The sequence below is a fragment of the Silene latifolia genome, chromosome 7 (genome assembly GCF_048544455.1).
Source record: "Silene latifolia isolate original U9 population chromosome 7, ASM4854445v1, whole genome shotgun sequence".
NCBI lineage: Eukaryota > Viridiplantae > Streptophyta > Magnoliopsida > Caryophyllales > Caryophyllaceae > Silene > Silene latifolia.
The window spans coordinates 30,569,825-30,597,501 of NC_133532.1; the positions used below are offsets into that span (position 1 = coordinate 30,569,825).

The 27,677-nt window shown below is 33.8% G+C and overlaps 2 protein-coding genes across 5 annotated transcripts; both read right to left on the minus strand.

The window, feature by feature from the left end:
- Positions 1 to 330: 330 nt before the first annotated feature.
- Positions 331 to 12,899, minus strand: LOC141592012 (uncharacterized). The gene is made up of 5 exons (XM_074412551.1): positions 8,176 to 12,899; positions 7,469 to 7,810; positions 3,204 to 3,327; positions 2,097 to 3,084; positions 331 to 1,053 (listed from the first exon to the last, which is right to left on the minus strand). The coding sequence occupies exons 1-4, from the start codon at positions 8,180 to 8,182 to the stop codon at positions 2,355 to 2,357; spliced, it is 1,203 nt and encodes a 400-aa protein (XP_074268652.1). The 5' UTR covers positions 8,183 to 12,899; the 3' UTR covers positions 331 to 1,053; positions 2,097 to 2,354.
- A 456-nt stretch (positions 12,900 to 13,355) lies between these two features.
- Positions 13,356 to 17,496, minus strand: LOC141592011 (RNA-binding KH domain-containing protein RCF3). 4 transcript variants are annotated; one of them, XM_074412550.1, is made up of 8 exons: positions 17,388 to 17,496; positions 16,642 to 17,217; positions 15,704 to 16,126; positions 15,363 to 15,620; positions 14,986 to 15,240; positions 14,684 to 14,751; positions 14,165 to 14,224; positions 13,356 to 13,691 (listed from the first exon to the last, which is right to left on the minus strand). In XM_074412550.1, the coding sequence occupies exons 2-7, from the start codon at positions 17,209 to 17,211 to the stop codon at positions 14,167 to 14,169; spliced, it is 1,632 nt and encodes a 543-aa protein (XP_074268651.1). In that variant the 5' UTR covers positions 17,212 to 17,217; positions 17,388 to 17,496; the 3' UTR covers positions 13,356 to 13,691; positions 14,165 to 14,166. The 4 variants fall into 4 exon arrangements, with proteins under 4 accessions (XP_074268651.1, XP_074268649.1, XP_074268648.1 ...); XM_074412548.1 differs by having other exon boundaries at positions 14,148 to 14,224; XM_074412547.1 differs by having other exon boundaries at positions 16,642 to 17,214; positions 17,388 to 17,494.
- Between the last annotated feature and the right edge of the window lie 10,181 nt (positions 17,497 to 27,677).

A 27,677-nucleotide genomic window follows, 5' to 3' on the forward strand; every position in this document is an offset into this window, starting at 1 on the left:
TTTATAAACTAATTTTATTCAAGTTCCTTTGCCACCTTTCACAAGTGGCTTTCTGTTGATAAATATGAGGGGAATTTAGCTGTGGATGATACCATTGTATAACAAACATTTATTAACATTTCGTTTCATACTAAAGTTAACATTGTGACTTAACTGTTAAGATGGTAACATCAGTGACTAATTATGGTGACATGTATGGAATGGTAAAAAATTTGACCACCCTAGCAGAGAAATGCTTCTATGTAGTTACATGTTAAAAGGCGAGCTTTATAACTTGCTGACATTTATGGTCATGATAACAACTGTGCTTTATAAGTTGCTAACATTTATGGTCAACATCAAAATGTTAATACTTTACTACAACAATGTGACCATGTTTGTTCACACATGTCACTATATTCGCCCATCATAAGGTTGATACAATAGGAGGAGTGTCAGACAACCTCTAAATGTTAGTACAGTACTGGTAATACTAATACCAATTTAGTCTACACATCGGTAGATCATAAGTTGTTAACAAAACGAGGACAATTGAACAATCTCTTCACAGTACGACGGACCAAAAGTGGTGTCCCAAAATACATCATTATCAAAAAATGATAGCTATGTACCCCTTCTTCACTTCTTCTTACCGGCAGGCTTTGTTGCTGGACGGCTCGGGGCACGGGTGACATCAGTAGGGCAATTAAGAACATGACCTCCTGGTGCACGGTCTCTAGCACGAGTGTACCTGAGCTCGTACGAGCGGGTTGGTGCTTGTTTGCCAATGTCATCTATCCCCAAGTCAAACGATGGTGGGAGTACCACGTTTTCCAAAGCCTGGTCCACCTGATCAAGCATGGCAATGAAGTCAGCATAGAATACGGGATCGTTATCCAATTTCTGCGTCAACGACTCTGCTACTTCTCCCGTCTCTCCAACATCTGCTGTCTGCTGTTGCCGCGCCTGCTGAGACAGGGGAGGATCCGCCGTCATATCCGCTACCATTTCACGATGTAAGCGTGATACCAACTGCTGGTTCCTCTTCGACTGGTACCACTTCAGTACACGCTCCTACACATTCACCAATATCTATTATGAGCATATTTAACTAACTTGAATACACTAATATAATGTTAAACACACATACATATAATGTCACATTTAATGAAGAACTACATTGGACCTCTATGAACCTCACCTTTTAATATGAAACAATATTTAGTCAGAATGTCACCACTTTAAGTTCTCAACAAACACCTACATATCATAGCTATGATGGTCACATGTCAACGGTCCATAAGAATGTAACCATCTTTAGTCAATATGTGACCATATAATGACTGTTTTATATACACAGAACATGCTGACACATTTTATACTAAAATAACTGCATATCACAACTACCATTGCCACATTCTAAATTAGATCACAATGTAACCATATTATCTCAGAATGTCACCATTTTAAGTTTTACACACACACCACTTGTTGTCACAATTAATACTACAACACCTACATATCCCATCTATGATGGTCACATGGTAACAGTCCACGAGAATGTATCCATTTTTTTATCAAAATGGTGACATTGACAGTTTTAAACACACAGGGTCACATTTTACACTAAACAAAGGTCAATGTAACCATCTTACGTCCCAATGTCACCATATTAAGTGTTCCACACACCCAAAAGATTGTAACCATCTTTAGAGTAATGTGTTCCCAATGTAACCATCTTAAGTACCTATGTCACCATTTTAACAGTCCATAACATTTTAACCATCTTTAGAGTTGATAACACACATAACATGGTGTCACATTTCATACTAAAACAACTACATATCTTAACAACTATGGTCACATTAAAATAGTAAATCATAATGTAACCACACTAACCCAAAATGTCAACATTTTAAGTTTTTAAATGACACACAACATGTTGTCACATTTCAAACTATGATGGTCAAATTTAAAGATTCAATCAAAATGTAACTAATTTTAGTACAAATGTCACCATTTTCAGTTGTCAACACATTACATGCTGATTAAGGGTCGTCTTCATATATCATACAGTATTAATTGATTTTCAAGGCTAGACAAGTGCTGGTACTTACGTCGTTATATAGACGGCGGAGATCCTCGTTAGTGGGGGTCATCTGCAGCGATAAAGACACAGTCCTACATCCCTTATCACCTGCAGTTGCACTGTTCTCGGCCGAACGAGCTACTTGTTGCACGGTAGCTTCTACTTCAGGAACCACCCTTTCAACCGTCTGTTGGTAGAATGACTTTTCCAGATAAATGGAGACTGGGTATGTCTTCAGATCCAACACCCCTATACCAAACCCCATATGGACTGTGTAAGCTTTGCATTACTCTTTAACTCGCTTCTTCAGTTCGTCATAGGTCCAATGCTGTATCAAGGGTAGTGTACTCAATGCAGGTAATCTCCTCCAAGTCAGTCGGTGAAAGTAGAGTAACTGAAAGAACATTAGGCATCCCCCAATGCTTTTCAAATCGTTGTCCCTCCATGACTCCACTGAATGGTCAAGACGATCCAGAACGTAAGAACACCAGTCCATCTTCGGAATGGCAGCCACATCCTCTACCGCGCCAATTAACCTTGTGTCAACTCGATTGTGAATGGTTGGGGCCAAGAACGATCCCATTGTGAACAACACAAACATTCTCTTAAAATCTGATCCACCTTTTACTAATTGCAGCATCTCACCTCTAACCTTGTCCAATGGTATGTCTTTTTTCGGCAACGCACCGAACCTCTCTCTCCAAGACTGCACTAACTCTTTATCTTCGTTAACCAGCGGTACATCCTCCCCCGCACACGGCAACATGAACACATCGTAGACATCATGTTTGCAGATTGAGAAGTGGACAAACCTCTTAAACAACATCAGCCTAGTATGCGTATCATACCGCTCCAACAACCAATCTACCATGGTATGAATAAACTTAGACGCTTTCAACCCAAGAAGCCCTTCAAAGCCAATATCTTCAACGTCTTTTCTCTGAGCTGTTGATAAATGGTTGATGACATAGTGTAGGGAAGTTGGTGACCCATGTCCCTCCACTCCTTTCAATTTCCTATATTCGAATACAATCAATTAGACGTTAAAGAAAACAGTGCACATGGTTGCATGACCAGGAATAGTCAAAGCAGTCTCAATCAAATGGTAACAGATTTTAAAGGATTGTAAACATACGTTCTTTCCTTTCTCTGTCGTTTTTTTTTTCCAGCCAATGCCCCATCTGTTAACTTTCTCTTTGAGCCTTGGCCAACCTCCACCTCTTTCGAGCTTTGCCCAACAGCTGACACTTTGAGACCCTCTGCTTGCACATAAAAAGGGTTGATGGTCAAAGTATATGTGTACAAGTTACAATCACAGATGTCATTATGTTAGAATCAAAGTATGTCACAGATGTTACCATTTTAGAATCTTAATCTCACAGATGTTACCATCTTAGAATAAAAGTATGTCACGGACATATCAGACGTAAGATGGTCACCTGATAACCCTAAACAGGCATATCACAGATGTTACCATTCTAAGAATAACATTGTAACCATTTTAGAATGACTTTTATAATGCAAGATGGTCACATGTTAACACTAAAGAATATGTCACCATCATTAAGATGATCACATATCCACTACTAAAAAATATGTCACACTGTTAAGCAGATATGTCACCATGTTAAGATTTATGGAAACTCAGACAAAACTACATTTTCTACAAAAAGTGGTCACATAATAAACATTTTATAATATGTCACTATGTGTTATTATATATGTATATATATATATATATATATATATATATATATATATATATATATATATATATATATATATATATATATATATATATATATATATATATATATATATATATATAGAGAGAGAGAGAGAGAGAGAGAGCAAAGTTCTCCTAAGTCCTTCATATGGCTTTGAGTCCATGAGTCCTTTCCACAACCCTTGGATCATGCATGGTGGAAGGTTGAGATTGAAAGCAAGAAACACACTTAACACTAATTAATTCACTTCTCTCTCTAGTTTTAGTAATACATTCACTAATTCATTATCATACACAATTAACACCACCTTTTGTCTTATACTTCAAAGTTTATGAAAATTTTGTTAACATTTTTCCTGTTTCGGTTTTTTTCGTTTTTTTTTTTTTTTCGAGACAAGTTTTGGACATTTTAAGATTTTACAAGTGTAATTCTAACAGAAAAAAGTGTAATTTTAAGGAATGTTTACGAGAATTTTGCGTTTTAGTTTTTGACGAATAATATTTTGAATTTTTGTAATTTTATCACAAGTTATTGTAATTTTAGCATTTTACGAGTGTTATTTTAACGACAAAAAGTGTTATTTTAGTTCAGGTAAGTGTAATTTCAGTCCAATTAGATTGTTATTTTAGTCCAGGAGAATGTAATTTTAATCCAGAAAAGTGTAATTCCAGTCCACTGAGAATATAATTTTAGTCCATTGAGAGTGTAACATTAGTCCAGGTAAGTGTAATTTCAGTCCAATGAGATTGTTATTTTAGTCTAGGAAAGTGTAATTTTAGTCCAGAAAAGTGTAATTTTAGTCCAAAAAAGTATAATTTCAGTCCACTGAGAATGTAATTTTAGTCCATTGAGAGTGTAACATTAGTCCAATGAGAATATAACCATGTCCATTGAGAGTGTAACATTAGTCCAATAGAAGTAAGTGTAATTCTAGAAGAAAAAGTATAATTTCAGCAGAAAAAAGAGTTATTCTAGCAGAAAAAGTGAAATTCTAGCAGAAAAAGTGTAATTTTAGCGGAAAAAAGAGTAATTCTATCAGAAAAAAGAGTAATTCTAGCAGAAAAAAGAGTAATTTCAGCAGGAAAAAGAGTAATTCTAGCAGGAAAAAGACTAATTCTAGCCGCAAAAAAGAGTAATTCTAGCAGAAAAAGTGTAATTGTAGCAAAAAAAGTGTAATTCTAAGATGAAAAAAAGTGTAATTCTAACAGAAAAAAGTGTAATTCTAAGATGAAAAAAAGTGTAACTCTAACAGAAAAAAGAGTAATTTTAGCAGAAAAAAGAGTAATTCTAGGAGAAAAAAATGCACATCTAAGATGAAAATCAACAATTAACCTTGGATCTATTTATTAGATCTAAGACTTAGTAAATGCAAGACTAAAATAAAAAAAATTATAAAATAAAAACAAGATCTAAAATATTTACTCTAGTAAACAAAATAAATATACCTAATGTCAGACAATACTTAACTCTTTCATAACTAGATCTCAAAATTAAATCATAATTTCATTTCAAAAAAAGAATCTAAACAAAAATTACAATTTGTTTTCAAAACCTATATCTAAAATTTAAAAAATATATTCAATGTCATAGTAACACACTAAAAAAAATTCAAGTAACAAGACAAAGAAAATACAAATAAGATCTTATTAAAAAAAATGAAAAAAGAAATAAAAACAAAATCTAGAAAAACGAGATCTAGAACTCGAAATCTGAAAAGAAAAAGCAATAATAAACGAAATTACTAAAATTAAACGCAATAATAAACGAAATCAAAACGAAAATTAACGAGATCAAAACCAAAACAAACGAAATCAAAACTGAAAAAAGAGCAAAAACGAAAAACAAAATCAGATCTGGGCAAGGGACCATGACCCGCCAATAAACCTGGTGGTGGTGACCTTTTTGGGTCGTGGTGGCGCGTAGAAGTGGTGGTGGTGGTGTGTAGCAGTGGCGTGGTAGGGGGCGATTATGGGAGGTGCGGATAGCGGCGGTGGGAGGTGCGGATGGCGGCAAATCTGGGCGAGGGAGAGAGATGAAGAGAGACGAGTTGGTGGGGGTGAGGTGGCAGCGGTGGCCGACGTGGGTGGTGGATAAGAGTGGTTAGAAGGCGGGTGGGGGTGAGGGTGTTGTCGGGCGAGGGTGAGGGTGAGGGTGCGGTGGTTTGGGTGTGGTGGGATAAGGGTGTGGGTCGTGAGCAGTGAGTGAGGCGATGGCAGATCTGGGGTTGGGGTGGCGTGCGGCGGTGGGTTGTGAGAAAGAAAAAAGGAGTGAATTGTTGGGATTTAATTTGTTGGGATTTTTGTAATATTAGGGTTTTAGAGAGATGAGATTATACAATTTGTGTGAGATGAGCGAGAAATTAAATGAATGTAAATGTATATATATTAAATTAGTGGATAATTAGGGTTAGTTAAAGATTAATTAGTGTATGTAGAGAGATAGTGGAAAATTAGCTAATTAAACCCTTTTTTTTGCTTTCAATCTAAGCCCTCCAACTTCCCCATCCAAGGACTCTAAGGAGGACTTATGGACTCACATGTAAGAGGGGGACTCATATGATCCTAATACTATATATATGCTGTTAAGTTCTTGTCACATCTTCACTCTATTATGTAACCATATTAAGATACTAAATGTACCATCAAGTGGTCACATTTCGTCAGCAAATTCATACAACTCAACACATACGTACATTTTCAAACTATGGTGGTCACATTTTAAACAACAACACATATGTCACTATGTGTAAGTATACATGTTATGATGTTAAGCTCATGTCACAATATCTCTACTCTGTTATGTAACCATGCTCAGATATTTAGTCTACACTAAAGTTGTCACATTTCATACTGTATACAGACCACAAGGATATGTTATAGTATTCACTCAATTATGTAACCATGTTGAGATATATTACTATACCATCAAGTGGTCACATTTCATCAGAAAATTCATAAAACTCAACAGATAGGTACATTTTCATACTATGGTGGTCACATTTTAAACAACAACACATATGTCACTATGTGTAAGTATACATGTTATGATGTTAAGCTCATGTCATAATATCTCTACTCTGTTATGTAACCATGCTCAGATATTTAGTCTACACTAAAGTGGTCACATTTCAGACTGTATACAGACCACAAGGATATGTTATAGTATTCACTCAATTATGTAACCATTTTAAGATATTTACTATACAATCAAGTGGTCACATTTCATCAGAAAATTCATAAAACTCAACACATAGGTACATTTTCATACTATGGTGGTCACATTTTAAACAACAACACATATGTCACTATGTGTAAGTATACATGTTATGATGTTAAGCTCATGTCACAATATCTCTACTCTGTTATGTAACCATGCTCAAATATTTAGTCTACACTAAAGTGGTCACATTTCAAACTGTATGCAGACCACAAGGATATGAGTATTCAGTTTTATTCAGCACAATAGATATGGAACATCCACTTGTCAAAGTAGTAACATTTCAAAAGTGACTAATATGTTACCATGTTTTAAGCATATTTGTAACCCTGTCAAAGTTTGGTCAAAAAACTCAAACAGAGGCCTATAACCCTGACTATGTCACATATCTCAGATTAACGAGTGACATTTATCGATAAAATGGTCACATTTCTCAGACAAATGGATGTCAGCTTACCATCTACCGTGCTTGTGTCTTCTTTGGTCATCTTCTTTGCACCAAGAGCAGCTGCCATTTTGACGACTTTACTCAGCATATCTGCCAAACCACCATCTTCAGATTCTGACACCTGCTTCTCCTCCTCACCGCTGTCTTCCCTCACCTCGTCATCGCTGCCTTCCTCCTCAGCACTGGCTTCCCCGTCCTTCTCATCACTGGTTTCAGTTTCCTCTGAAATGTCCTCTGATTCATCACTTTCTTCCCTTTCATCCCTTTCCACGGGCTCTCTAACAGAAATACCACATTTTACCTTCTCTTTACCCTTCTGCATCGGCTGTTTCCCTTTTCTTTTCTTCTCATCTACATATCCATGAATATTGGTATTAATCAATTTCAACAGAATGTGACTTCAACTGGCATTATTTCAAACTAAACACCAGTTACAAAACCAATTCTTTAGTAAATAAAACTGACTCCATTTAACACAATGGTACTTCACCTGACATTATTGCAACCTAAACAATAGTTGTAAAACCAGATCTGCTAATGTCACCATTCTTTAGTAAATAAAAATCAACATGTTCTGATAACTCCATTGATTACATCTACTCATTCATGCATGGTTAATCAACAACATTGAACAATAAAGACCATTTTTTTACCTAATCTGACCTCACACAGCATTGAACAATAAACAACATTCAACAAATGCAATAATATCATACCTTCCATATTTTTCTTCGGGGGTTGTTCTTCTCGCCATCTGTTTCTTGCCCATCGAATGTTCAAATTTTGAAGAGATGAAGATGTCGAAGCTGAAAGAATGCTAAAATGGCGACTGAAATGGGAAAAGGACGATTTTTTGGGATGATAGAGTGAGAGTGATGAGAGAGTGATAAAAAATATAAAATGGATGTGAGAGTGATGAGAGAGGGTGAGGTCTAATAATATGCCTGACACCAGACGAAATATTGGGTACTCCCCAATTGTTTTCTATTTTTTTTCTTTGCTTTCCCAAGACTCCAATAAATTAATAATAGGTAGACATGTCCCACTAATATTCATATTACTCAATATGGTATTGATTTGGCCCGTCTTCACCTTGTGACGGATATACTCCGTCACAAGGGAGACTAATTGTAAGCTAGTATACTATATGTTTAGAAGCTCAAGTGATGATGACCCCAATTCATTTGTCTGTTGTTCTACTGTTGAGCTTGTTGGTTTCGAATTTTCGATGTCGTTCTCTGGAAACACCTTCTCATTTGTTGTGTTTCCTTCTCTCTATTTACTGGATCTCATATCTTCCGCTCCATCATGGATGTATACAATAGCTTACCTCAGGTTAAGTTTAAGATTGTTCTCGTCACCAATTCTGATTCTACCAAGGCTGGTTTCGATAAGTTGTTACTGAACTGATCCCCGTCATTAACCCTATTAAGAAAGGTGGTGACCAGTAGGTCAGGTGGTGAGGAGTCGGTGATAGGTTGTGACATTTGGTGTATGGTGGTGATGATGTGCAATGCAGTGTGATGTGGAAATGGGTGAGAAAGTATATGGGAAGGCAGTAAAGGGGGACTGAGTATCTTGATATAGGGAGTGCCTTAGCCTGTTATAACCTTATAGGAGCTTGAAATTAAGCCAGTATATTTTGAGAAATAATATTCAAAGTTAAGTTTATTCTAGGTTAAACATAGTTTGGTTTATTTTGAGAACATGGGTAATAGTATGGAATTATTCCTATCAATTAACCCTACTAATTACTCCCCTTTCCAGGTAACCCCACGTCATTTACCATTTACCATAAACTCACTTCATCCCATCTGAACAATGCTATTGAGGTGGAGATGAGTAATTAGTTATTTAACCGATAATATTGGGAATTTACATTTTTTTTCGTACTAAATATAGAAAGGGGAGAACATTTTTGGAATAAGTTTAGCAAGGAAAGGGGGAAATAAAAGTGAAATACAGGGAGTACTAATCGCTTCCTCCACATTTCTCATACCTTAAAAATGATCAATAAAAACAAAAAAAAAAAGAGCGAGAACTAAATAAACCATTCATATCAAACGAGTTACACTCATCTTTAATTATTAAAACAATAAATTAACAACCTGATTTTTATCTTTACTACTCCCTCTGGCTCAACAGATTTACTACGTTTTATTAAAATACTCCTCACAAAAGAAAAGTGTAAATAACCCATTGAGTCGGAGGTAGTATTAGCAAAACTTGGTACAAATTTACAATTCCATATGAAAAATATAGTATGCCGAAGATCCCTCAATTTTTAACAGATTTACAAGAGACTATTACACCAAAAATATAACACGGTGAGATTCTCTTAAGCCAGGGCACCTCCACTTCATACCTTAATGTCGAAGATCCCTCAATTTTCACCTTTACTAGCAAACAAAGTGCAAACAAAACGTACACAGAAAAAGTAATGTGTAAAGATGTAGGTTAAAAAGGATGTGATGTTACGAGTTCTTTAGTACTTGTTGTATCAGCCAGCAACAACACACTTCGTGCAAGAACACAAAGACACTTACCAATGTGCAAAAAGAACAAGAGACAATATAATGACCTCTCTACAGCTTGACTAAGACTAACTGCCCATCTTCACAGGAGCTAGAGACCTTAGTTTACATTTCACCTGGATTGCGTACCACTAAATAGCTGACGTGTCGTGTCCAACACTTGCTGCCTATCCGGAGTAACATAACTAAAGACTGTTTTAGAGAACAATTTGCCCTACGCATTAGAACAGCATGATCCACTTACTTTCTGAGTGAGTCTGTTCCGGGCAGCAGTTAAAGTTCAAGAATGTCAAAAGATGACAACGCCATTGTCACTATGGGTGTGCTTGGAAACAAAGATACAAAGAAAAGGGTGGGAATGGGGATACCCTCCAAATCCCTCTGATCAAACAAGCACTATATGTTTGAAGTCTCTTTCTTTTCAAAATATTTTTGGAGTCTTATTCTTTTCAACATATTTTTATTAGAGAGCTTAAGAGAGAACTGAAAACTCCCATTTACGGAACTTTCTGACCGCTTGTCTCACCTTTCTAAACTAAAGTTGATTTCTTTGAGCTAGTTCAGCAGATCATTTGCAAAAATTCTTGATCATTTCAGAGGAGAAAGATACGTCAAGAAGAAAACTCTATGGGTAAGTGTTAAGGCCGTCAAGGTGAACTACAGAGTTGAACTGCAGATTGGGATAGCAAAAGAAACAAACTATGCAGATATTGAGCTGCAACTGCTACAAAAGACACTGTTCTGAGCCTGGATTGTATCAAACTACCAAAAAAAAGTTCAATACTTGTCTCTATTCATTCCCAAAAGGTAGTCATTAATATTCACTCTGATTCTTCGTTTTACATAAAAAACGATTTCTGGTATGTTTCTGGGCAGAAAAGTAGCATACGTCATTATATTGCGGCTGTAGTCACCCAAAAATGTTCCTGCTAAATTAGCCGATTTTCAAGCACATGATTGTCAATCCACCAGCCTATGACTCAGCACATCTCTTCCTCCATTATGGCAACACATTCTCATATGATATAATCTCAAAATGTGAGTATCCTAGACTAATCCATACTATGTGATAGTTATCTATTAATTTCAGAGTTTAGATGTTTGGATACAATTTCCCTCCAAATCTTTCCCCTATTGTGGAGAGATTTTGGTTTGCCTTGGAGGAGGGAAAATGGATCCCTCCCCCCTCCATTTCCCTCCATCCTTATTTGCTATCCAAACAACGAATTTTAGATCCCCTACTCTACCTCCCTTTCCTTTCCCTCCCTCCAAACACACCCAACTCTCATGTCCCTTCATGATTTGGAAAAGATTCTCAGTCCTGAACATCAGTAAGGAAATTTTAGAGGCTCATCCCACACTTTATGGGTAGATCTCCCCTCTGCCTTCCTCCTCCCAATAGTTGAATTAAATTCAGACCATCTCCCTTCCTCCTATACAAACAATTTTCCACAATTTTCCTTTCCAACCATACCTACATTCTTGGCAGCAACATTATAGGGGATGTGTCATGGGTAAATGAAGACAAATTCATAACACAACAATTCCAACATCACAGTATATGCACATAGACCCCATTTCCTTATGCCTGCTAATATTTGTTTTTAACGGAAAATTAACAAGGCCTAAGGGTGTATTTGGATGGGGGGATTTGGAGGGAAAGAGAGGGATTTGGAGGGATGAGAAATCCTTTGTTTAGTTAGCAAATTGTAGATGGAGGGATTTGGAGGGGAGGGAAAATGGATCCCTCCATTTCCTTCCTCCAAGCCAAATTATTTCCCCTCCAACGAAGGAAAGATTTAAAGGGGAAATGACCTCCTCCCTTTCCCTCTTTCCCCCTCCCCTCCCCTCCCTTTCCCTCCTTCCCCCTCCCCTCCCCCTCCCTCCCATTTTGGTGTCCAAACAAGGCCCGAGTCTCTTGGGAGGGAAGGGAAGGAGATGGAAAATGGGGTGTGGATAAAGTTCCCTCCGAAACTTTCCTATGGTGGAGGGATTTTAATTTGCGTTAGAAGAGGGAAAATGGATCCCTCCCCTCCATTTACCTTCACCCTTATTAACTATCCAGACAAGGGATTTTAAATCTCCTACTCTCCCTCCCTTTTCTTTCCCTCCAAATTTGTCCATCCAACAAACCCTAAGGGTGTGTTTGGATTGAGTGATTTGGAGAGAAAAGAAAGGGAGGGAGAGTAGGGGATTTAAAATTCCTTGTTTGGATAGGAAATGAGGGTGGAGGGAAATGGAGGGATCCAATTCCCTCCTCCAAGCCTAATCAAAATCTCTCCACAATAGGCAAGATTTGGAGGGAAATTGTATCCAAACACCCACACCCCATTCCCCCTTCTCTCCCTTTCCCTTACCTCCTTCCCCCTCCCCTCCCCTCCCTTTCCCTCCACTTTTACTATCCACACACCCTAAGAAAAATGTCTTCCAGTTTCATCAATTCTCTTCCAAATCTGCATGGGTTTTCTTTCTTATAGTTTTTTTATTTGTTTTTATTTCTGACTCTTAAATATAGTAATTTAGCAAGGTTGCAACTTACATCAAATGAATATGATGAATCTAAAAAGAAAATAAAGCATTGACAATGGAGATTTCAAGGAAAAAAAAGTGTTAACTTGGAAGAATGAGAAGAAATAAGAGACAATGTATGCTTAAAGAGAGGTAGGCTGAGTGAAAGGTCCTTCAGTCACTATTAAGTTTTTTAGGCGAGAATTGCAATTCGGCAGGGTTCTGGGTTGATATTTAAAATAAAAGTGGTGAACCTTTTTTAAAGAGGCAGAAGTGCTGAAAAGGTAGAAGCTATCAATTTCTCATTCGTTTAAGCAAGTTTAAAGCTCGGCTAAATCTTAAAAGAGTAGAGCATGGAAACAGCTACCATCAATTTGGCAGATCAAAAAAATGGATCAATGGATCAATTCACTATCTTGAAAACTTCTTTAGTCTCTCCTCTACACGATAAAATTTAGTGACCAAGGTATACTAGATCAATTACATAACATAGTCAAGAGAATAAGATGGATACTATAGATTTCTATCCCCCATCTCACTTCAATTAAAGATATAAGCTGCTAGCTAATACACAGACTCGTCTTTAAGAATAAGCTTACGAAGTCCTCTTCATTTAGAGAAGTTCATCGACCATGAATAATTACCTGGAGCAAAATAATTTCACGATACAGGCAGATGAGAAGGCACCAATAGATACTCGTAAGGACAAGGATAGACGGAAAGTACTTCACAAGGTAGCCTCACAATGCCATTAGGAAAGTATGTGTTTCTGGAAACAGCAGCATCTGCCTCTAAAATTTTATCCAAGTGTCAAGGTTTTATAGTAGCTCAAAGGTAAAATATTTGGTACTAAATTCAGGCAGGAAATAAGGCAGTGGACAAAATGAACTTTAAATGGTTGTTACAGTGGCCAAGGTAACCCAAATAGTTGGATAACATAAAGAAAAACGCCTTAAGAGAAATCACGGCAATCTAGCTAAACAGGTTCTGAGGATGATAAGCAGAGAGAGCTTGGTATTTGGTATCACTGACATGGCAAGTTTCATATTGTAGTTCTCCGGATGATTTGGTCTCCTGGGCAAAGCATGAAGGTTGGCCATAGGTTTGTCAAATCCTTTTGATCTGATCTTCTGGTTTAGGCAAAAGGCTTCATCAAAAGAGTCAGAGGCTTCAGGGCTTCAAAGTCTCGGCTGTTTTAATGGGAATGGATAGAAGACATGGAAAAGGTGAGCATCAGATTTCTTCATACAGGGACCCAGCCTAGATTAAACAAACCTTGTATACACTAGACGATATGATGTACCATAGTTAGCTTAGTTTTAAAAGGTGCCTACCGCTCATGCAGGAAAGGTACATTAATTTTGCAAACAAATGTAATATTTTCAAAATAGAGCTGTGTGTGATAATCTCTCTTTTTCGGATTTCAGGAGGATAATATGTAACAAAGTAAATGGGAGGGATAATGGGGAAAAGGATGGTGTAGTAAAAGACCTGGGAGAAAAAAAAATATGTAAAAGGAGCAACTAAGATAGTCGAGGCACTTAGTGAGCCTCCTGCCAGGACGCGTCCGAAGCACACAGTTAAACTAAGGAACAAAGTAGCATTAGATGTTGTAAAAGAAGTCACTGACACAGTCAGTTACCTACCCATGCCTCTCAGATACCTTTAGTAGTAGGGCTTGCGGCGGGATCCCGGATTTGGGCCAGACAATCTACCAGAAAATCTGAAAGTAGAATTAATCAAATTAAGAAGTCACCAAACAATACATTTATAAAAAGTTGTCATCGTCAATGACTACCAGAAAATCTGAAAGTAGAATTAATCAAATTAAGAAGTCACCTAACAATACATTTATAAAAAGTTGTCATCGTCGATGACTGCATACCCTCTTGAATATTTGCATTAACTATTTTTTTTCATGTCCATAGTTTTCTCTCACAAAACACACATTTAGTGTTCCTCACACCTAAATCCCAGTACTTGCTTATTTACAAATAATCCGCTTTCCGAGTAAGTCCTGATGCACTAGCTCTTATTTGGCAAAGTTTCCGTATAACATGAGATTGGAACATGGGGAAGTCGACAGAAGATCTAAAAACGATTAGACGTACATCTTTCAATATTTCATCCTTATTTCCCTTCTTTTAAGATAAAAGGAAAGGCAAAAGATCAGGATTCTTACGCTGAAGAACTAGTGCGTCCTGAAGAATAACCGCCATACGCATCATATCTAGTTCCACCTCCACTGCTCTGAAAGTTGGATGCGAAAAACAAAATTATATTTCAGAGCAAAAATTTCAACATGAGTATATGACAATGAAACATGGTAGATTAACAACAAAAGAGTGCAAAATTACAACCAAATACTGACCCAATCAAAATCAGAATAGCATCCAGTAGCCCAGAAGCTACCAAAGAGATGAAAGGAATATGCACTCTTCACTGACCAGCTAAGAATAAAAAAGTTGTAGAATAATATAATACCTGTAAACCAGCATAGCTACCATAAGGTTCAGGAGGAGGTAAATCGTTAGAGCTATAGCCCGCAGAGTAAGGTACGTCACGACCATATCTTCTACTCTCTCTACCTTCATATGGAAATCTATCAACTTCTGGTGAAACAGGAGGATAAGGATGAACAGGGAGAATCACTTGCCCCTCCTTTTCAAAAAGATTTGCTCGCAGTCTTGATGTTATATTTATGAGCGCAGTTTCAGCAACATCAAGATCGCCAGAGATCTAAGAAAACACAAACAAGACCTTTAAGAAAAGCTACGATAGATGTAAAGACTACAAACCACAATACTTTTTTTGATATATCCATAGTAAACAAAGGGCAAATGTCAATTTCATCCCTTTACCTGAACCATTTCATCATCAGCTGCTGCAACCTTTGGAAGGTCATCCTTTGAAAGTATCCGAATATTAGCTCTGGTCATGTTCCGCATCTCACTAATGATAGCACCACCTTTTCCAATTAAACAACCAATGCACGACGAGTGCACAAGGATACGAGTTGTGAATGAAACAATTCCCGAGTCTCTCTCAGTTTTCTCACTACACCTGGGTTGCAACCGCCTCGCTGCTTCAATAGTAGGAGAAACTTGATCCTCTAGATACTGTTCATAGGTAAAAAAGAGTAAAAAATATGTCGTAAAATTGAATCCTATGTACAAGCCTTCCTCCAAGCCAAAACATTTACCTCCTTCGATGAGATGGTTATCAGACAGTCATCACCCTCGGCAGATGAACTATCAACTTTAATATTAGCCCTCGTCTCCTGCCGGATTTGGGTGATAATTGCACCACCTTTTCCAATCACACCTCCGATATTCACAGTGGGGCACACAAAGCGAACAGAAAATTCTTTGGATGAAGTATCTCCCCTAGAAGAGTACGATGACCGAGATCGATTGGATCGTTCGCTATTGTACCCTCCATAAGGACTTACAATTGGAGTATAGATAGGTGCACCACCAGGTCCACCCATAAGTGAGCCAGGTGATGAGTATAAGCTTGCGGGTACAGCAGAAGCAAGCAAATGTTGGGTTCGTGAAGGATTATCATGAAGACGAGAGGCAATCTGATACAGTGCCTTCCTTACAACTGGTGCTTCTCCAGAGATCTAAAGCCAATTATAGTAACATCAAAAGCGTGAACAGCACGTAGATTGACCCTCAATTACAAAATAACAATAAAGCAAGCCTCGAACCATGTGGATCTACGAAAAAATATAAATCACTTGCAAGGAATGTTTTTTTTTTTACAAAAATTAAAAGAAATTCAGTTTGCACCCACTAGGTTTTCCAGATTTAATCATATACCACTTAACACAGTGACTAGTTCCGAAATCAACTAAAGTACATGATTCATGATTCAGGTTTTCCAAGAATTAAGTTTTATCAAGAAAAGGTGTTTATTATTTTATTGTTGAGTAAGCAGTGATTAGTTTGATGACAATCAATTAAAAGTGCTCAAATAAAACAGATGAAAGAGACGAATCTGAGTATTTAGGTTATCTGAAAAACGTTTTTCATTGAGATTCCGGGTATATTGATAGATTATTAAAAAAATGGCATACATTAGAATTTACAGAAAACACAAAAGTGCAGAGTAAAACACCCGGAAGAAGAAAGATACCTGCAAAAGTTCATCAGTGCTAAGAGCACATCTTGGGAGATGTTCATCTTTAAGAATGCGGATCTGAGCACCAGTCTCAGTACGTATGGTTTGAACAATTTGACCACCTTTACCAATAATGCAACCAATCTGATCATTGGGCACAAGAAAGCGAGCGATAACATTTTGAGTAGCTTCCGGGTCATCATCAGCAGGAGAGTCTTCTGCAATAACTCTATCATGCACCCTAAAGAGTGCATCCTGAGCTGGACAAACTTGAGTATCCATCTCATCAAAGGGGTTCGATTCTTGACTAGTACTATAAATGGTAACAACTCGTTCGTCACTACCTGGAACTGTCTCCCTAATAATAATCTTAGCCTTTGTGTCCAACCTCAATTGTTTAACAATATCCCCTCCTCTACCTATAATACTTCCAATCTTTTGGGCAGGACAAAGGTAACGATAAACGGTATCATCAGGACCAATGGCGTAAGACTCGTCACCTGGATTTCTCCTTTTATGGCCTCCATTCTCAGAATGGTCCGAAGACCGTGCGCGCTTACCTTGACCATACCTATGACCAGCCATTACCTACTAACAATGAAATTAATCATACATAATTCTATCAGCCCTAATAATCGAAATTTAAACAACAAGTATACACAAAATTCTAACTATTCCAGGTAAGATTGAACCTAACAAAAGCGAACTGAATCAAACAAAGACAATTAGGCAGAGAAGCATAGAGATGAAGGTAGAATTACCAGAAGATGTCGGAGATGCAGCAAGCAACGAAGTTGGAAAATCTAGGGTTTGCAAAATCCCGTCGCCTGTCAATATACACGCTCTTTTTATTACTCGGTATATAAGTCCGTATCATTGTTGTTATATACTCCCCAGGGTGTTAACGAGCCGAGTCGGAGTTTGAGCTTAACCTTGTTCGACTTGTGCTTAGGAACTAAAACTCGAGCTCGAGTCATTCTCGAGTTTACGCGAGTTTGAAAAAATGTGCTCGTTATCAGCCTTGCGAGCGTTAACGCAAGCTCGAGCCAAACTCGAGTTTAAATCGAGCCTATATATAATTGTTAATTTTTTGATCTTTTTTCTTCCGATATTTTCAATAACAAGGCTCAAAGATTATATGTAAAAATATTTGCAAATCAGTGAGACATTTGATATGTTTGATGATAGAAAGATATAATCATGATAAAATATTTTTATAAAATATGAGCAATATATTTTCTAATCACACAAGTTCGAGCCGCTCGCGAGCTTTTCGAGTCGAGCCAGCGTTTGTTCGGCTTGACTCATTAATCTCTCGGGTCGAGTCCGAGCTCGAGCGAAGCTCGCACAAGCCAAGCTTTGACCGAGCTTTGACCGAGCGGATCTCAAGTTGCTCGCGAGTTGTCTCGTCTCATTAACACCCCAACATCCCTCTGGCCGAGTCTTTTGTTTACTTTTTGGGGCAAAGATTAAGAAAAAGACGAGGATATTGACCCCTAGGTCTTGATATGTTTTAAAGTTTGTCCAGTATGTTTTATTTCTAAGTTATTGTTTAAGGTTTTATTTATGATTTTATGAGCTTGGTATGTTTCGTAGCATATTTTGTTTAGGTATCAAAGCTCGGATTCAAAAGGAAGCATAAAGACGATGATCAATGTCAAGGGAAGACCCATAACGTCATCACAAAGTTCAAGAACAAAATTAAGGACATAATTTGTAAACTCTTCTATAACCTGAGGTAACGGTAACCTCAGTTAAAGGGACTGTTACCTCAAGTTTGTTGTATTTCGTATTTCTCCTAAGTTTTTTAAAATCTTTTAGTTTTGTTTTTTTAATTGAAAATTATCTTACGAAACTATAATATATACCTCGTCTTACAATTTGGAATTCTAATTAAAATTGGAAATATAAACTTGTACATCTTTTGAGAAAAGATTTCCTCATATCTTGTTTTACAAGATATGAAGTAATCTTTAATTAATAAGATGAATATGTTAATTTTTTTTCAATTACAATCTCTTATCTTTTACGATATCTATAAAATATAATTAAAAGGCTACCCTAAAATGACAAATAAATGCCACCTTGACAAAGTCACATAGGATCCAAAAAGCCACCTAGATTAAAATTTAATGTGACATGACATATTTAAATGTGATGGTGCATATTTTTAATGTGACATGGCGAATTAATGTGACATGGATTATCAATTTATTATTACATGACATTAATTTAAATCATTTATCTATAAATTAACTTAATTCACTTATATCTATAATATGAAAAGATATCATTATTCTTAAATTAATTTTGTATATTAAATATATTGTCTTCCAAAATTTATATAACCCTTACAGATTTACATCAAATTTCATAATTTATAATTAATATTGACATTTTAATTGAATTTTTTGTAATAAAACATGTTAATAAACTTCATAATTTGTAATTAAAATTGAAATTTTAATTGAAATTTTTGTAATAAAACATGTTAAGGAATTAATTAAACCTCTTCATATTACTAGACACTCACCATTATTAACATTTTCCTATTAATTCATTGTTTTTAAAACTTTTGTAATAAAACCTGTTAATAAATTAATCAAACCTCTTCATAATACTGAACACCCACCATTATTAACATTTTCCTATTTAATTTTTTTTTAATTAAACATGGTAATAAATTGATTAAAACTCTTCATAATACTTAACACACACCAAATTAATTAAAATTTTTTTCCTATTTAATTATTTTTTGTAATATAATATGTTAATAATTTTATTAAAACTCCTTATATTACTCAACACCCATAATTTTCATTAACATTTTGTCCTATTAAATTCATCTCTTGGGGTCCTCGGCAATCAATTATCTAATTTAATAATACCACAAAATAAATTAAAATATGGAAATTTATGGTTGTGTAATGACTATAAAACCTACAATACCTATAATAGTTTTTATCCACTTATTTATTTAAAATATGCCCATTTGTCATGAGTTTCTAAGTTGTGGATTGTATTTTATGGTTTAATTTATTTATTTTCATTATATTGAGTATTATTGTTGAGTATTGTTGTTGTTGTTGTTGTTGTTGTTGTTGTTGTTGTTGTTGTTGTTGTTGTTGTTGTTGTTGTTGTTGTTGTTGTTGTTGTTGTTGTTGTTGTTGTTGTTGTTGTTGCTGCGTCCAATAAAGTATAATTTAATGTGTTATGTTGTTGGTTTTATTAATCGTTTGCTTTATATTTGAATTCAAGTTTTCCAGTTGGTTTAATTTAAGTGACTTACGTATGACAATGTTTTGATTCGTTTGTCAAGTTTTTGCCAGGTTGATGTTTTATCTTTTGGTCAATGTGTTTTTTATATATCTTTAAAGCACCATGAAACGTATGTGAATGCAGATAAGACAAACCATCACGTGGGTAATCTGAAGAGGGAAGAAATACAAAAGGCACGAAACTGAGGAAAAATCTATAAATACTATTAAAAGGCTACCCTAAAATGTTCAATTAAGTCCACGTAGACAATGCCACGTAGGATAAAAAAAGCCACGCAGACATTTGAAGCCCACCTCAGCCCCATAACCGAAATGCCACATACACATTCATACCCAATTACCCCGTCTCTTATCATCACTGTTCCTACCGACAACGACAATCCCCCTTTTTCCGCTCATTTTGTTAACCGGCATTAATTTAATTCATTTATCTATAAATTAATTTAGTTCACTTATCTATAATATTAAAAGATATTATCTATATTCTTAAATGATTTTTGTATATTAAATATATTGTTTTCCCAAATTTATGTAAACCTTAGAAATTACATCAAAATTTCATAATTTATAGTTAATATTGACATTTTAATTGAAATTTTTGTGATAAAACATAGAGGTGGCAAACAATGACACGACACGAAAACACGACACGAACCCGACACGAAATTAACGGGTTTGGGTTGAGACTTAATGACCCATTTATGTAAGTGGGTCGACACGAACACGACACGATATTTAATTGGGTTGGGTTAGGGTTGACCTCTCTAAACACGAACCCGACACGAATGACCTGTTTACTAAATTAATCCTAATTTTTCTTGATCCTGCATCATATAAATATACTTAAACTTTCAAAATATGGACGTGACACGAAAACCCGACACGAACCCGACACGAAATTAACGGGTTAGGGTTGAGGCCTTATGGACCATTTATGTAAGTGGGTCGACACGGACACGACACGAGACTTAATTGGGTCGGGTTTGGGTTGGAGAGATTGTGACCCGTTTACATGTGACACCAACACGAACCCGACACGACCCGATCTGTTTGCCAGGTCTAAATTAAAACATGTTAATAAAATTTATAATTTATAATTAAAATTGAAATTTTTATAATAAAATATGTTAATAAATTAATTAAAACTCTTCATATTACTTACCACCCACCATTTTTATTAACATTTTTTCCTATTTAATTCATTTTTTTAATTAAACACGGAAATAAATTGATTAAAACTCTTCATAATACTTAACACCCACCAAATTAATTAAATTTTTTTTCTATTTAATCAATTTTTATAATATAATATGTTAATAAATTGATTAAAACTCTTTATATTACTTAACAGTTAACACCAATAATTTTCATTAACATTCTTTCCTATTTAATTCACCTCTTGAGTTTCTCGGCAATCAATTATCTAATTAAATAATACCACAAAATAAATTAAAAATAAAATTAAAATATTGGATTTTATGGTTGTATAATGGCTATAAAACCTATAAAACCTATAATAGTTTCTATCTATAAAATCTTATTAAAAGGCTAACAAAAAAAAAGGTAAAAAAAGTTAAAAAAATATAAGGGATAAACACACACAAAAAAAAAAAAAAAAAAAAAAATTGTAAACCATTGATCTCCTCTCATAATTTTATTTATTTATTTACCTTATTTATTTAATAACCATTATTTCCTTTATTTAATGAAATGACCTTTTAACTTTCCCTTCATCATTACTATATATATACTCCGTATTTATGTACCATATTTTTTTTATTTTTCTTTTATTCATAAAATTTTGAGAGAATTTGTAATAGAATTTTTCATATATATAACTATTATATTCACCCTAATTTTCAATTTTATTCAAAAAATAGCACCTAAAGTATACATAGAAAAGTAAACTAATTGTTTCATTTTTCATTTTTCTTATGTTTTGTATTAATTTGTTATTTTTTTTGTGTTTGTATTAATATTGCAGGAGAATGAATTTCCAACTTTATTCAAAAAATTGGTAGGTAAGGTATAGCTAAAGAACTAAATTAATTATTTCGCTTTTTATTTTTATTATGTTTTGAATTAATTAGAATCTTATTAGTTACTTTTTTGTGTTTATATTAATATTGCAGGAGAATGAATTTCCAACTTTATTCAAAAAATTGGTAAGTAAGGTCCCCCAGTCGTGTTTATTTATTTACTTTTTTTTTTAATTATTTGTGAGTGGTTTTTTAATTAAAATTAAACAAATGATTGAGAGGGGGACTACTCCATATAAGTTATTCACAAATTAAACACTTAAACACAATCAATTATTAACGATCCCGTGATTTTCACGGGCTCCAAAACTAGTTAAAGATAAAAAACGTAAGGTAGAAACTGATAAGTAATGGATGATTGTTGATCTCAAAATAGAAGTCTTATAATATTTCTTTTAACTTGTTATTAAACGTATATTGTGGTGTAATTTTACTATTATACTTTCCTGATCAACCTATTTGAATTTGTAATTTTGTATTCACGAATATAATCATCTCAAACATATATTTTTCTTTTTCATTTTATATGAACTATTATCAAGGCATGTAATAAAAGGAAGCGAAAGTGAACTTTCGGGTAAATATTAAATAGTATAATTTCTAAATTCTATTTCGTATCGTGTGTTTTTAAGTTTATGTGTTTTTTTGTCAAAATAGGAATAATACATAAAACTTACTTTCATAATATCCAAAAAAAAAAAAACTACTCTCATAGTTAATGGTAAATAAATAAGTACATAAATAATTGAATGAAAAATCTTTAAAATTTCACAATTTACTTTTTCAACCATCATGACAATAATTAATCATTTTAATTATGTCATTTCTTCTTCCAATTTAAGTTTTCTCCAACTCCCACCTTTTGATTGTTTTTCTATAAAAATTTACTTTACTTTTTTCAGTGGTTTACGCTTTTTTAACCACTATAATATGATCGTTGATCTCAAAATGTAGATCTTATAAAATTTCATTAAATTTGTTATTAAGCGTATATTGTTGTGTAATTTTACTATTATGCTTTCCCGATCAACCTATTTGAATTTGTATTTTTGTATTCATGAGTATAATCATCTCTAACATATATTTTTCTTTTTCATTTCATATGAACTATTATCAAGGTATGTACTAAAAGGAAGCGTACTAAACGGAAACGAAAGTGAACCTTCAGATAAATATTAAATGGTATGGTTTCTAAATTCTAATCCGTATATTTTTAAGTTTATGTGTTTTTTTTTCAAAACCGGAATAGATTATTTTGTAGTCTTTAATACTATTTTTATTTTTATATAGGATCGTGGACATAAGTATAACAAGAGATGGATCAAATTCTTGAAATAGTAATAAGGAACTTAAAAAATTTATGAACCTTTTGGAATTCGGATTTAGGGAATATAGTTTTTTAGATTATTGAGCAACTGAAATGAAAATTTAATTTATAATACATGGAGTAGATACCGACCATACCATTGAATGAAATCTAATATTTTTCTAACGATATAATAAATGTTTTTCGGATATAAATAATATTTGAAGCATGCACGTGGTGATAAGACTTCAAAGATATTTCTATAGGAGGGTTGATAAAGAGGTCTGGAAATAATTTGGAGATGATCATACTGAGGTATTGAGTTTACAACCTTATATACGGATGATTTCAACTTTTAATATTTAAAACACTCACTTTGTTATATTGCGGAGTAAAACACACGCATATATAATGAGTCGTCTTTGTCATTGCTCCGTTGTCAAGTTTCTCAAAATTAGTAGCTACCACATTGTCACTTGCAGGATTCGATTTAAAAAAAAAAGCCAAAGTTGTTAAAGAAATAAGGTATCAACTAACTAATTTCTATGTATTTCAAGACTGTATATTTTTAAATGGATCAACAACTTATTGCTCGAACAAATATTAACAATACGATAAAAATATCAAAACTAAAACAGATAAACCCGTGGATTTCACGGGTCACAAACCTAGTAATATGTTAATAATTTTATTAAAACTCCTTATATTACTCAACACCCATAATTTTCATTAACATTTTGTCCTATTAAATTCATCTCTTGAGGTCCTCGACAATCAATTATTTAATAATACCACAAAATAAATTAAAATATGAGAATTTATGGTTGTGTACTGACTATAAAACCCACAATACCTATAATAATTTCTATTCACTTTATTTATTTAAAATATGTCCATTTGTTATGTGTTTCTAAGTTGTGGATTGTATTTTATGGTTTAATTTATTTATTTGATTATATTGAGTATATTGAGTATTATTGTCGAATATTGTTGTTGTTGTTGTTGTTGTTGTTGTTGTTGTTGTTGTTGTTGTTGTTGTTGTTGTTGTTGTTGTTGTTGTTGTTGTTGTTGTTGTTGTTGTTGTTGTTGTTGTTGTTGTTGTTGTTGTTGTTGTTGTTGTTGTTGTTGTTGTTGTTGTTGTTGTTTGTTGTTGTTGTTGTTGTTGTTGTTGTTGTTGTTGTTGTTGTTGTTGTTGTTGTTGTTGTTGTTGTTGTTGTTGTTGTTGTTGTTGTTGTTGTTGTTGTTGTTGTTGTTGTTGTTGTTGTTATCGTTTCTTTTATATTTGAATTCATGTTTTCCAGTTGGTTTAATTTAAGTGATTTACATGTGACAATGTTTTAATTCGTTTGTCAAGTTTTTGCCAGGTTGATGTTTTATCTTTTGGTCAATATATTTTTTATATAACTTTAAGGCACAATGAAACGTATGTGAATGCAGATAAGGCAAACCATCACGTGGGTAATCTGAAGAGGGAAGAAATAAAAAATGCACGAAACTGAGGTAAAATTAAAGGTAAAAAAAACGTAAGGTAGAAACTGATAAGTAATGGACGATTGTTGATCTCAAAATAGAAGTCTTATAATATATTTTTTAATTTGTTATTAAACGTATATTGTGATGTAATTTTACTATTATACTTTCCTGATCAACCTATTTGAATTTGTATTTTTGTATTCACGAGTATAATCATCTCTAACATATATTTTTCTTTTTCATTTTATATGAACTATTATCAAGGCATGTAATAAAAGAAAGCGAAAGTTAACCTTCGGGTAAATATCAAATAGTATAATGTCTAAATTCTACTTCGTATCGTATGTTTTTAAGTTTTAAGTTTTTGTGTTTTTTTTTTTTCAAAACAGGAATAATACATAAAACTTACTCTCATAATTTCTTAAAAAAAAAACTACTCTCATAATTAATGGTAAATAAATAAGTACAAATAATTGAATGAAAAATCTTTAAAATTTCACAATTTACTTTTTGTACAATAATTAATTATTTTAATTATGTCATTTCCTCTTCCAATTTAAGTTTTCTTCAACTCCCACATTTTGATTGTTTTTTCTATAAAATTTAGTTTACTTTTTTTTAGTGGTTCATGCTTTTTTTAACCATTATAAGATGATCGCTGATCTCAAAATGGAGATCTTATAATATTTATTTAAATTTGTTATTAAGCATATATTGTTGTGTAATTTTACTATTAATGTTTCCCGATCAACCTATTTGAATTTGTATTTTTGTATTCTTGAGTATAATCATCTCTAACATATATTTTTCTTTTTCATTGCATATGAACTATTATCAAGGCATGTACTAAAAGGAAACGAAAGTGAACCTCTAGATAAATATTAAATAGTATGGTTTCTAAATTCTAATCTTTATATTTTTAAGTTTATGTGTTTTTTTTTTCAAAATCGGAATAGATTATTTTATAGTCTTTAATACTATTTTTATTTTTATATAGGATCGTGGACATAATTATAACAAGAGATGGATCAAATTCTTGAAACCGTAATAAGGAACTTAAAAAATTTTATGAACCTTTTGGAATTCGAATTTAGGGAATATAGTTTTTTAGATTATTGAGCAATTGAAATGAAAATTTAATTCGTAATACATGGAGTAGATACCAACCATACCGTTGAATCGTATCTAATATTTTTCTATCGATATAATAAATGTTTTTCGGATGTAAATAAAATTTGAAGCATGCACGTGGTGATAAGACTTTAATGATATTTCTATGGGAGGGTTGATGGAGAGGTCTGGAAATAATTTGGAGATGACTATACTAAGGTATTGTGTTTACAACCTTATAAGGCGTCATTGAAGATTTTTCCATACAGAATTTATTATATACGGATGTTTTCAACTTTTAATATTTAAAAAACTCACTTTATTATATTGCGGAGTAAAACACACGTATATATAATGAGTCGTCTTTGTCATTGCTCCGTTGTCAAGTTTCTCAAAATTAGTAGCTACTACATTGTCACTTGCAGGATTTGATTTAAAAAAATAAACCAAAGTTGTCAAAAAAAATAAGGTATTAACTAACTATTTTCTATGTATTTCAAGACTGTATATTTTTAAATGGATCAACAACTAATTGCTCGAACAAATATTAACAATACGATAAAAATATCAGAACTAAAACAGATAAACCCGTGAATTTCACGGGTCACAAACCTAGTTTATACATTTACAAATCTTGGAAACTACTTTAGTTTCCTTATCTTGTTTAACCGAAATATCTGAAATAGAGTTATATCTTTTCGGTTTCCATTTTTATAAAATATAAAATGAATCTTTATCCTTACCAACTTATTTTTTGCCAAGGTATTTAGAAGATATTATCTTATATTATTTTATGAAAACCTAATTGTGACTCGTGTAGCAAGACATTCCTAGCCGTGCAATCCTGGATCGTAAAATCTAATATGTTTGACCTAGTTATGTTCCTCTATATCACTACGCCAAATAATAGGTGCAACAACGGTTAGATAAGGTGATATACCGTTGTAATACAAAACACGGAACCGTTATCACAACGACGTTGTTATTTTGTTACCACAGTTGTTAAAAAGGCGGAACCGTTATGAAATGTAAATAACGGGTTCAAATAACCGTAATACAATATTAAGAACGGTTCAAAAACCGTTGTCTATAATATTGAAACCGTGGTAGTATTAGTTGGAATGCTCCAAGGAAACCTGTGACAACGGTTTTACTGAAACAAAATCGTTGTAAAATAGTAAATATGAGTACGGTTTATGCTTATTAAACTGTTTTAAATGTCATGAATTCGACAACGGTTTTATTTCGTTATATTATGTTTTTTTTTTTGAAGGGAGTTATATTATATTTTTGGCCGTAGCATTATGGATGAATATGTCAACGGATTTCTATTTAAATGCGACCGTTGTCAATATATTTTATTGACCACGGTTTTATTTTTAACCGTAATCGAATTTATAAATATTTTTTAAAAAAATTGTTTTAGCAGGTTTCAGTAGCTGCTGAAATGCTAATTTTTGCAGTAGCAGGTTCCGCTAAAATGCTACTGCAAAATAGTATTTCAGCAGCTGCGCATTGCAAAAATTCAATCCTGTAACATCAGAATATTACACAGATTGATCTATTCAACCCAGCATCAACATATTATAAATAGGGTGAACAAAGCTAAATATACATGGCTTTATATACACACATACATAATGAGCAGACTATTGACCATCCGTTAATGAAAGAAAATAAGTGGCCCACTTATTTCTCATGTCGGCGATGTCTTCCTTCGAATAGGTTGGGTCGTTGTTATTGATTGAAGGTGGGAACTACAAATCAAAATATACTTAATCAAAATAGACAGAATAAGTGGAATATTACATAGAATTAAACCCCAGTTACGTTTGAAATAGTTAT